The 12,622-nt window shown below is 40.2% G+C and overlaps 1 protein-coding gene and 1 non-coding gene across 2 annotated transcripts; both read left to right on the top strand.

Moving 5' to 3' along the window:
* Positions 1-116: 116 nt before the first annotated feature.
* LOC130928457 (eukaryotic initiation factor 4A-I-like) lies at positions 117-12,622 on the top strand. Its single transcript, XM_057855065.1, has 11 exons — positions 117-229; positions 1,251-1,293; positions 1,372-1,504; positions 6,898-7,037; positions 7,104-7,272; positions 9,153-9,262; positions 9,322-9,465; positions 10,725-10,862; positions 10,945-11,034; positions 11,254-11,333; positions 11,397-12,622. Exons 1-11 carry the CDS (start codon positions 207-209, stop codon positions 11,539-11,541), a joined length of 1,215 nt encoding a protein of 404 aa, XP_057711048.1. The 5' UTR covers positions 117-206; the 3' UTR covers positions 11,542-12,622.
* On the top strand, positions 8,941-9,081 carry LOC130929322 (small nucleolar RNA SNORD10). The gene has a single exon (XR_009066861.1). It is a non-coding gene; the product is annotated as a small nucleolar RNA SNORD10 (small nucleolar RNA).

Genomic DNA, 12,622 nt, shown 5'->3' with positions numbered 1-12,622 from the left:
TAACAACAAACTCCATTCTGAGAGCGGAGGTGACGCATAGACACGGTTCTAGCCCGCCCATGTCCTGATGACGTACACTTGAACCAATCACCATACGCTATAGACGGGACTACCTGTGAATGACGGCCGTCTCGTCCAATGAGAAAGCTTCGTTGTGCCGACGACGTATATAAGACAATTTCGCCGTTCTTTCTTTCTTTGTGATAATGTCGGCTGTCAACGATAATAGGTAGGGACCGTCCGGAGGCTAACGCAGCTCCAGCTACTCACCGGTTAAGCTTTTCGCCATAAAAATGTCTCAACATACATATTTATTCAGTAATGCTTGTGTGTGTAGCGAAAATCCTATGTTAAACGCAACATGATTACGAGCCTGTATTTAGGCCTATTGAATGGAAAATTCCGCTAGAATTTCCTCGCGAAATGCGTCGGATTTTTACACTAAGCCGACGGATGGCTGCAACGTGTGAATTTTTTTTAAATTTCTAAATGTATTCATATGTTACATGTGATTCGCGACTGTTTTTGGCGTATATCTGAGTTCGGCTCTAGAGCGCTTAGCTGTTAACCCGAGCTAATGTCGCCGGCTAGCATGTGACTGCTTCTGGGCCTAAGCGCTTTTTAGGCCTCTAATGTGGAAATAATGGCGTAAAAATAGCTTGGAAACACTTTGCCTCGTTGTGCGTTCGAGCTGGAAATTCTGCGAGAAACCACCGCTTTGCCACGTCGCGAAAAGTCTTGTATTAGACTGTTCCTTCGCCCTTTTTCAGGGGAAAGCTGGCACATGGTGGTGGCGGACACGCCTGTGGGTAACAATGCCGGAAGAGTAGGCCGCATTCCGCCGAATGTGGTCATATTTACGTTGTTAATTTTAATTTTTTGTTGGTTTGCGGGCGAGGTTTTGACGAGTGGTGATGCTGAAGCCATGTATGGAAAAACGCAGGGGGAGTTAGCGGCTCGATGCTAAAGAGAATAAGCTAACTGATTATTTTGTTTTTGACGCGCGCTTCGCAAACTAACTTGACTTTTCGAGGTGAATAATATACGAAAAAAAATCTGATAATAACTGATACAACATATTTTTTAGTTTAGTAGTAGCATCTTTCTCCTCCCTGCTGCGGAGCCACCATCTTGAATGCGACAAGCTAAAATGGCGGACTTGTTTAAAAGGAAGCGTGATGGTTTGCTCATTTTTTAATTAAATGGCCGATTACGAAATGGAGTCAAATGTGCTTGCTTTTCATTCACAGAGACAATGGCCCAGAAGGCATGGAGCCGGATGGCGTCATCGAGGTGAGTCGAGATGATTCATCACATCATCAACGATGTCTTACGTTGACACTTTTTTTTTTCTCTCACAAATCTCTGCAGAGCAACTGGAATGACATTGTGGACAGTTTTGATGATATGAACCTGCGTGAGGATTTGCTGCGAGGAATTTACGCCTATGGTTTTGAAAAGCCTTCTGCCATCCAACAGAGGGCCATTCTTCCTTGTATCAAGGGTCAGTTATCGATAGCTGAAACGGTTACTCGAATAATTCGAGTTACTATTTTGTCAAATTTGATCGAGGCATTTTCTCCGCCTCGAGGAATAGTTTAATTTTGCCAGCTCTCTGTATGACGTTACGCCCGGACATAGACTTCATAACTAGGGTTGTTCCGATCATGTTTTTTTGCTCCCGATCCGATCCCGATCGTTCTAGTTTGAGTATCTGCCGATCCCGATACTTCCCGATCCGATTGCTTTTTTTTTTTTTTTGCTCCCGATTCAATTCCAATCATTCCCGATAATTTTTCCCGATCATATACATTTTGGCAATGCATTAAGAAAAAAAATGAATAAAACTCAGACGAATATATACATTCAACATACAGTACATAAGTACTGTATTTTTTTATTATGACAATAAATCCTCAAGATGGCATTTACATTATTAGCATTCTTTCTGTGAGAGGGATCCACGGATAGAAAGACTTGTAATTCTTAAAGGATAAATGTGACTTTGTATATTGTGACTAAATATTGCCATCTAGTGTATTTGTTGAGCTTTCAGTAAATGATACTGTAGCCATTTAACTGTTCTGGCCAAATGCATGATGGGAAGTGCAACCATGACTGTGCGTAGGGGCACCAATTGATATCTTCTCTGCGTTGAGAAATAACATAGGGTGTTAAGCAAAAGATCAACTACTACCTTACTTCCCCACATTGCTTTCCACGATATTTCTAATTTTGGAGAGAGGGATTTTAAGGCTTTAGCCAATTATTAGAAGGCTCCAAAGACTCACTCCACTCATTTTACATTATCTTTTACCTCTATATGTAAGTAAAACTGCGCCATTATAGATTGAACGCGACAATGCGTGAGTGGGTATAATGTAATATAATAATGTAAATGCCATCTTGAGGATTTGTCATAATAAACAAATAAAGTACTTATGTACTGTATGTTGAATGTATATATTCGTCCGAGTTTTACTCATTTTTTTTCTTAATGCATTGCCAAAATGTATATGATCGGGAAAAATTATCGGGAATGATTGGAATTGAATCGGGAGGGGAAAAAAAGCAATCAGATCGGGAAATATCGGGATCGGCAGATACTCAAACTAAAACGATCGGATCGGGAGCAAAAAAACGTGATCGGAACAACCCTATTCATAACCTATTGACGTGACACGGGGAACGGGGCTGATTCGTAGGGGGCCTTTTAAAAAAAAAAATAATAATAATCATTTTCAAAACCAAAGCTGCTACCGACCTAAAACCAAAACGGGCACCAACCTTAGCTATATATGTGTCTCCATGAGCAGCGATATCAAACAATTCAGTCATTCCCTGATAAAACCCAGATTAATTTTTATATAAGTATAACACAACTTAAAATGGCTATGAAAGTCTCAGATTTTACACTATATGCACAAAAATCATCAAATGCAGAGATAATCACCTATATTTTCAGGAACAATAGCAATATTTAACATAAATGATTTTGACCAAAATAGCAACTTAATATTTTTATTTACTGCAAGTTTTTAACAGCTACTAAATCACTCAATTTAACATCAGAAAGTTAATACTTGAGGAAAACATGCAGAATCAATTATAAAAAAAATGTAACTAGAATAATAAATTCTATAAACAATCACAGCTTATTATAGAATAGCCCTTTATCATTATACATTATATACTGTTAGCGAATGAGGCTAGCGGCCGGCTGACGTAAACAGAGCTTTTCTGGCAAAAATTCTTGTGAATAAATGCTTAAAACCACCAAATTCTTAATAGACATGGACGTAAAACGGTCTAGATTCTTGGTTAAAAGCAAAGAAACCGTGCAGTTTATTTTACATGTCGAAGTACAATGATACTGTTAGTGAATGAGGCTAGCGGCCGCCTGACATAAACAGAGCTTTTCTGTCGAAAATTCTTCTGAATAAATGCTTAAATCTCTGAATTCTTTATAGGTATGGACTTAAAACTGTCTCGATTCTTGGTTTAAAAAAAAAAAAAAAAAATGGCAGATAGCATTGTTTCGCGTAAATATTGTCAACTATGAGGCTCGTCAGTTACGAAATTTAGCCGCCTCCATGTGTGAACAGAAGAAAATCCCTGCAAATAAATGCTTATATCTCTGAATTCTTTGTAGATATGGACGTAAAAATGTCTCGATTCTTTGTTAATAGAGCAACAAACCGGGCAGTTACGCATCTATTTTACGTATATTTGTCGAAGAATGGCGCCAATGCCGTAGCGGTTCCCAGTCTCCCATTGATTTCCCCCAACGTTTCAAAATGCATGCATGGTATGAAAAATATAATATTTACCTTGAATCCTTGAACAAATCACTCCTGAGACAATCCTTCCTGTTTGTATGCGGTACTGCTTTTGTAGTTCTTGAAAAATCCAAGCTGGAATTCAGCTTGGACATGAGCGTGTGCAGTCTTCACCTGACTATACTAAATGAAGCTCGGCCTCCTCTGATGAGGTGTGACGCAAAGAATGACGACGTGTCCCGTCAATGGGTAATAGTCTATGGCCCGGACTACTTTTAATGTGGCACAATGTGCTGACGTCGTGTGCATAGAGGAAGAAGCAATAATACCTGACTGACGCCAACAGGCGCTACAAACTACGCCTACATGCTACGCTGCTAGCGTCTGATGTCTCATAGATATCACATTGGTAAACAGCTGCCATCTTAAAGCAGTAGACTTCTCAGCACTAATAAATAAGATTAATGTTACTGTACCTTGCTAACGTACCGTTAGCCCTGCCGAGGGCTAGCTTTCTATTAATTATGACTACTGTCGATGCGCGGCTAACGTGTCTTGCATACAGGCTTTATTTAATCTGTAAAAAACACAGCGCTGTAGAGTGATGAGGGTGTAAAATAAAAGCATAATAAAGCTGTCATTTTCGCTTGGTAGTCATTGCTCGATAAAAGACAAGGTAGCACAGGTGCCTAATGTACTCCAATAGAATAGGTATTTATTTTGAACACTGCTAAAACTCAAAATCCTATCAGGACTTGCAACTTGAACTAACTTAAAACTTAACTAGAACTTCAAAATAGCTTGACACAAATGGAAATGCAATTGAAACAGATGGGCAAAACGACTATTAAGTGATGTGTTATCAAGCATAACAACATTGTTAAGGTAAGAAACAAAAAAATTTTTTTAGATCTTAAGTTTTTTTATGAGTGGAAGCGGTGAGTTTTTTTTCTAGTCGCATCAGAAAAATTGTTGGCTGTTTTTAACAGTGTACATCTAAAATAAAGACATTGTCTAAAAAACGGTTCAATATTAGGAGGACTGTCTTGTTTTCCCATGTATTTATAATTGCGCTTTACCCCCCAAAAATGTTTTCTCAGATTAATTGATGGAATTTTTAGTAAAATACTCCAATACTAAAATATTGGATAGCTGCAGCTAGAGGTGTGCGAAATTTCCAAATTTTAGATTGTTCGCAATTTGTCCGTGGAAGATTCGAGAACGATTCCCAAACATCCAAATTCCGATTATTCAAATATGCCAAGTAAAGCGGAACTAAAACACAGCGCTGTGTTCGGAAACAAGACTTCTTTTAACCAATATACTTTGTTTCCACAGATTTCTGTGCTATTTTGCATGTTTGTAGTGTTACGGCTGTACCAAATCATGATTTTACACGTTCTGCATATGAAATGCACGTTGGCGAATTGGCTAATTAGCTTCGCGCTTGGCGCTAACTGTTAACGTCTCATAAACAACAATAAAGGCGAAACAGTACAAGAGGGTTCGTGTACTCTCCTCTTATAGACCCACACGGGTCTTGGCAACACACTCAGGACGTTTTTCAGTTGACATGACTTAAAACCATTGCTGGACTTCTGAAAGACAAGGAGCAACGAACTATTTCTCTTGCCCGCTCGCTCTAAAAAATAGCTTGCGCCCAGTAGCGCGACTGCCGGGTTCCTGCCTGTCTCATACACAAATTTATTTTCAGGTCTTTTGAAAAAGGGGAAATCTCTGGCTCAGTAACCGGCAGCATCCTTCATAACGTTGTGCGTGCGTCCGTTAAAGGTGTCCGGGCGGCAGACGCGTCTTGAATTTCGTTCCACTACGAGCGGCTGTCATAAAGTTGTAAGAGAAAATCAGTTTTTTAACATTTATGAATCGTAATCGAAACGTCACATGTCGAATCGCGATGCATCTAATAGTTTTTTGGCACTCCCTTAGTAGGTATCAGATGTATGTAGAACTATATACGAAATGACACTTACCGGCATTGGAAAACAGCCATCATCTTGAAGCATTAGACTTCTCTGTAGGGCTGTTGTGGTGAACCTAACAGACTTTTTATCTAAAATACTCCTATAATCGGCAAAATGATGAAACCGTTATAAAACTTTCACATGTCGAAAGTAGACAGAAACGAAATTATGGAATAACGGGAGCAATTTTAGCAGCTTAAACAGTTGATTCACAACATTAAATTAACTGGATGTAGTTTAAAGCTGCTGATACAGAATGGGGACTTGAGTATTTTTTTAACTGTTTTGAACTCTTGATACTGAAATAGGAATTTAAGCGCGAGAATTTTTGTACAAATTTCCTAACTAATGTATGAAACATTAAAAGCCGCTAATAGCTGGGGAGGCATGAATAATCTATTTATAATCGAATCGTTAGATGCCCCAAGATTCCCACCTCTAGCTGCAGCCCGTAGTTATCGATAGTGATGCATCCCAGTAGGTTAGCATTGGGATAGCACCAAAAATCAATACAGTGGTACCTCTACTTACGAAATTAATTCGTTCTGGATGTAATTTCGTAACTTAAATTCTGTATGTAGACGCATTTTCCATATAAATGCCCTAATCTGTTCTCAGCCCCCCCCCAAAATTCAAACATGATTTTTTTATAATGCATCAAAACATGACACACATACATCTTACAATTAGATAATTGCGCAATAAACATAAAATCAGTTGTGTATGATGTAAAAAAACCAAAAAGTTAATGCACTCGTAAAGCTGTCGGAACACCTCATGGCATATGAAGAGGACGCTAGGATACACAGTCAGTAGAGGTCTCTTAGCCAATTGGACGCCAGGAATGCTAGGCAATGGCTATTGGCACCACAGCTATAAGTATGTTACGTTCAGTAAACTCTGGTAGCTGCGAGTGCCAGCCAGACTGTATTTTTGTGTTGTGTAACAAGAGGCAGTATTTTCCCGTAGAGGCCTGTCTTAACCTGAAAATTCTGTATGTAGAGGTACCACTGTAAAAGGTTTTGGCTACCAAAATTTTCCACTAGAATGATGTCTGTTAACTCAACGGCTGTTACTGTTTTGTTCTTGAATGGTTTTATTGTCGTTTGATTTTTTTTGTTTCCTCTGATCTTCAGGTTATGACGTGATTGCGCAGGCCCAGTCTGGCACCGGCAAGACTGCCACATTTGCCATTTCTATTCTTCAACAGATTGATGTGACGCTGAAAGGCACCCAGGCTCTGGTCCTGGCTCCCACCAGGGAGTTGGCTCAACAGGTAAGTTGCTTTGAGGACTACGTGTAGCGTCCAAACCTTAACGGCCGTGGCACCTCTCCCGTTCAGATCCAGAAGGTGGTGCTGTCTCTAGGCGACTACATGGGCGCCAGTTGCCACGCTTGCATCGGCGGGACCGACATCCGCTCCGAGGTCCAAAAGCTGCAGTGCGAGTCCCCTCACATTGTGGTGGGGACCCCCGGCCGTGTCTTTGACATGTTGAGCCGTAGGAACATCTGTAAGTAGCAGAAGTATATGGATATTGCAAAAAAGATGGGACAAGTTAACGCATTGGATTTAAAAAAAAAAAAAAAATAGTTGATGTAAAACAATACGGAAATCCTACAGCATTGATTTTGACATGTCAGGTTTTGACCCTTGAGCTAATGCAGTGGTTCTTAACTAGGGTTCGGTGAAGGTTAAGAAACGCAGAGCCCTATTTTGTATGCTGACTAAATCTAGGCAAAGTGGCGTTTTACACCAGGTTTTGGACTGGTCGGCCCTCAATTTACATGTTTTATTCCATTTAAGGTCGATTATTGATTAGTTTGTTCAAATAATCAAGTAATCGGATAACAAACATTTAATACGTTGCAGAATAAATTTTAGGACATGTAAAAGGAAAGAAACAAGTGTTTATCCTTGGAATAATTATTTTGGCTTGCTAAGATTGCACTTGCAAAAGGGCATTAAATGTTAATACTAAATAAAATTCTTGAGTGTTTCTTCAAAACTACACTGTTATTAAAAAATTAAGGTACCTGAGCTTGGACTCAAACGGTATAAAAAAAAAAAAGAGGATCTATGAGGCTGAGGATAATAAGGATCTAAGTACAACAAAATAGGCTAACTTGTATTGCAAAAGTCCGCTAGCTTAAATGCTATCAAAATCCAACTTTTTTTTTTTTTTTTTTAACAAAGCTCTTTACAAATCGTTCAAACACATCCTCACGAAAAAAACTGCTAAATATACTTTAAAAATAAATGCCAAATGCATAAACAAACATATTGGCTCTAACAAAAACATAATTAAGTTCTTTACAGGGAGCAGCTGGATTCAGCCATGTTAGATGAGTTGTCATATTCACTGTTGCCACTAGAGGGGAGTGTATTCACCCAAATCAATAAAATTATCAACGCCACTCTTATTAAACGAATCCTCGAAGCAGCAAAATTTGATTCAAGGCATTTTTTTTCTAATTACTCGAGCTAATCGTTAATTTTTGCAGCACTAATTCAATTTCAACTGCTAGCCCTCTATCTAATAGAAATCTGTTTGCTCGGTGGAAGGTTGACTCACTCTCAGTATAAAGAAGTGTAAAAGACCTACAGGCATCGTGAACTGTGTAGATATTTAAAAATAATAGTGAAAATAGTATTTGATACAAGGATGCGACGATAAAATAAGAATATAGACATGAAAACAAAAGGAACAGTGTGAAATTAAATGAGTTTCGTTTCATCTACCGACGTGAAAATCACTACCAAAAGGAAAAATTATTTGTAGTGAATTAGAAATCTTAAGAAATTGCAACAGGAATTCACTTACTTGGTAGTTTGCTAGGTTTTAAATTTGTAAGGGGGGGAAAAAAAGGCTTTATTTTTTAATTCCGAAGGGTTCGGTGAATGCACCTGTGAAATTCGTGGGGTTCGGTACGTTTGGCAAGGTTAAGAACCACTGAGCTAATGTGACAAGCTCCAGCTAATGTTAAAACTAAGAACTGCAACAGAATTTTGGCTGAATTTAAGCTTTTTGTGCTGGCCATGTTAATTTTCATAATTTGCATTGGGCTTTAGCTTGGACATACTTTATCTGAAATGTTGAGTTCAAATTAATCTCATAATTGTATAAATAGTTTCCCCCTTTATATAAAGCTCTTGCTTGGTAAAACTAAAATTGGCTTGCTGTATGGTGATGAAACCCATGCGTGTCAACTGACCCTGGCAGCGCCCCGACGTGTCGAGGCCCAAGTCGGCGTTTTGCCGGCTGGGGTCGCCGGTTCGTCGGGGATCCGGGGACGTGATCAGACTCACTTTTCTGAATACAGCACTGAATGTTAACCTGAATGTTAATAGATCATATGACAGTGGGCTAAACTTTTCTGTTCTTTTTTTAAGCTTCTAAATTCATTAAAATGTTCGTGCTGGATGAGGCTGACGAGATGCTGAGCCGAGGCTTCAAGGACCAGATCTACGAGATTTTCCAGAAACTGCCCGGCAGCACGCAGGTAAGTTCTTCACAACTGGTTCTTTCTAAATGCTCCATTGATTTAATTTATTTATTAAGGTCGTCCTTCTTTCGGCCACCATGCCGACCGACGTTTTGGAGGTCACTAAGAAATTCATGCGCGAACCCATTCGCATCCTGGTCAAACGAGAGGAGCTGACTCTCGAGGGTATCCGCCAGTTCTACGTCAACGTGGAGAAAGAGGTCAGTGGTGAGGGGGTCGACAGTAGAGGAGATCTAAAAAATCTATTATTCCATGCATCGCGATTCCATTACGATTCATAAAGGTTCAAAAACGATGATAATCACTCATAACTTTAAGACAGCTGCTCGTAGCGGAACGAAAGTCAAGACACATCTGCCGCCCGGACACCGTTAACGGACGCACGCACGTTATTATGGATGCTTGCAGTTACTGGGAGGGAGATTTACTCCTTTTTAAAAGGCTGGAAAATTAATTTGTGTATGAGACGAGAAGGAACAGAAGCGTGACTCGGCGGGTGGGCTTTTGTGCGCAAGTTATTTTTTAGAGCGAGAGGGCAAGAGAAATAGTTTGTAGCGCCTTGTCTTTCAGCTGTCCAGCAATAGTTTTAAGGCATTTCAATTAAAAAATGTCCTGAGTGTGTTGCTAAGAGGTGAGTACACTAACCCTCTTGTACTGTTTAGTTTTTGTTGTTGTCGTTTTTTAGATGTTAATAATTGGTGCCGAGTGCTAAGCTAATTCGCTAACGTGTATTTCGTATGCAGAACGTGTAAAACCATGATTAAGTACAGCGGTAACACTACAAACATGCGAAATAATACAGAAATCTGTTGTTGCAAGTGCTGCCTGGGAGCTGACAGGCGTGTGGGCAGGCAGGGAGAGAAGAAAGTGCGCGTGTAATGAGTGTGTGTGTGTGTGTGTGCGTGTGTGTGTGTGTGTGGCGATGTCTTTTTTTTTTATGTGCTCGGGAATAAACGCCACAAGTTAAAAGTGATCAAGAGCAGTTGTGATTTCCACCTGTTACACAAGGGAGGTAACACTGTGAAAATATATTGGTTAAAAGAAGTCTTATTTCTAAAGACACTTTGTTTGTGTCCAGAAAGTGTGGCATTCCACCAGTGTAAATTTTATTGTATTGTTGAGAGAAATAAGTACTCCATTTTAAAATGGTTAATGTTTTTGCACTTTCTTGTAAAAAAATAGAATAAAATAAAAAAGAAGCTTAAGGGCAGCTTTTTGTTGTATGAGCATGTTTCAATCGTTCCTGTTGGATCAAAAGGATATTTTAAATAATTGACATAAATTTGTTTGGCTACTTTATTAATCAGTAATGTACGATGCATCAATAATCTTGATTACCGTGACCATCATTCAAGAATTGAATCGTAATCGAATCGTGAGGTGCCTAAGATGGCACACCCCTAGTCGACAGGGGCGCCGACCGATCTGACCCGCCGACTGACCCTTGTCGACTTCTCAGGAGTGGAAACTGGACACCTTATGCGACCTGTACGAGACTCTGACCATCACCCAGGCGGTCATCTTCATCAACACGAGGAGAAAAGTGGACTGGCTCACCGAGAAAATGCAGTCCAGGGACTTCACCGTTTCCGCTATGGTAAAAAAAAAAAAACACGAAAAGGACCGAATGACACGCTGGTGTTGAGAACGTCATCATGAGGTGTACGTTGTGGTTGCAGCACGGTGAAATGGACCAGAAAGAGCGCGACTTGATCATGAGGGAGTTCCGTTCCGGCTCCAGTCGAGTCCTCATCACCACTGACTTGCTGGTATGCGTTAAAATTAGACATATAGCACGTTCCAGGGATCCCTCTCCTCCCAACTGTGGTGTTGGCGATGGACTGAAAGTTCCTTGGGAGAGAAGCTTGTCTGCCCTCCACTGTGGCTGGGTTCTGGTCCCAGATTGACAACTAATTGGCAGACCACATCCCTTTTAATGACGATTAAATGCGTATCTCGGCTGAAAAAGTAATCCCGCTCTCTTTCAGGCTCGCGGTATCGACGTGCAACAAGTCTCGCTGGTCATCAATTATGACCTGCCGACCAACAGGGAAAACTACATCCACAGGTAAGTCCGGAAGAAGCGCCGCCGACACGCAGGCCCGCCCCATAATCTGCTTTTCTCCACCAGGATCGGTCGCGGCGGACGTTTCGGCAGAAAAGGAGTGGCCATCAACATGGTGACCGACGACGACAAGCGGATCCTGCGGGATATCGAGACCTTCTACAACACCACCATTGAGGAGATGCCCATGAATGTGGCTGATCTTTTCTAAAGAGAAAAGAGCAAAATCCATACGCCCCCGGTTCCCTTCACTGTTTAAAAAAACGAGAAAAAAAGGCCAAATTTTGGTTGGAATTCCCAAACTTGACTGACTCCTGCAAGGGAAGGAAGACCATTTCCCCTCAATTTTTTTGGCTTGGCATGCTTAACACTGTTTGCCATGTAGTCTCACTGAAAATTGATATAAATATGGACATTCCAGTTTTTTGGGGTGCTAATTTGCATCCACTTGATGTTTTTAACCTGGACCCCACACCCTGAGCCCACATCCAAAAAGCACAAACATTGTGACGCGGACGAAACGCTAGCTAGCATCTACGAGGCCACATCTTGAAACATTTGCTGTGATTGTTGGTAGGAACGCAAACAGTGTTAAGGAGACCTCAAGTGTACGTAACGCCATCTTTAAACTTGCATCTTTTGGGGGGGCTACAAGTAAACACAGGGCATGTTCAATAAAAAGACCTGTATAGTAAAATCAACTTTGATCGTTTGGAGCCTCTTAACTGCTGTTTTATACTCTAGAACAGGAGCGGGGGCCAGAAAACGCACAGAAAAAATGGAAAGAACACTTTCCATTTCTAGCAGCATTAATGTACACTTTTTTTGTTTTGTTTTTTTGGGCCAGTCAGTGGAGGACGGCGGCCCTGTGGATGTTCACGGTGAGTTCAGTCCGTGCTGGTTGGTTCTTTTTTTAAAATGTATTTTAGTTAGCATATCCACTCCATTTTGTAGTTTCTGTATTTGAAGTGTTACATTGATTTTCTATTCAGATGGTGGCCACTTTGTGTGATCTACCTCAACAAAAAATGTGGGTGGGTGTTTGGTGTTGTGAAAGGACCAAACTTGCAGTTTAGAGATTCCACAGCCTCCTTAAAACTTACCTGGAGGACATCTTTATTTTTTTCCCGGAGGTGTATGGTGTTTTTTTTTCTTGTTTTTGTTTTAAAAATATTGAATTGTTAACCTTTTTTGAGACAGAAACAGTGTATCAAAATTTTCTACATTGGATTCTGTATAGTATTTATTTTATTGGTCTTTAAAGAAAATAATAAAGGATGCTCCTTTTATAA

The sequence above is a fragment of the Corythoichthys intestinalis genome, chromosome 13 (assembly GCF_030265065.1).
Source record: "Corythoichthys intestinalis isolate RoL2023-P3 chromosome 13, ASM3026506v1, whole genome shotgun sequence".
NCBI classification, from domain to species: Eukaryota; Metazoa; Chordata; class Actinopteri; order Syngnathiformes; family Syngnathidae; genus Corythoichthys; species Corythoichthys intestinalis.
The sequence above is the reverse complement of the archived record's forward strand: the minus strand, read 5'-3'. Positions and strand labels throughout refer to the sequence as shown.

Bases quoted from the DNA above. Each gene is read 5' to 3' on its own strand.
- LOC130928457 (XM_057855065.1), top strand. From the start codon at position 207: ATGTCGGCTGTCAACGATAATAG. The intron at 9,263-9,321 runs GTAAGTTCTTCA...TTATTTATTAAG, and splicing joins AACTGCCCGGCAGCACGCAG to GTCGTCCTTCTTTCGGCCAC. The intron at 11,334-11,396 runs GTAAGTCCGGAA...TTTCTCCACCAG, and splicing joins AGGGAAAACTACATCCACAG to GATCGGTCGCGGCGGACGTT.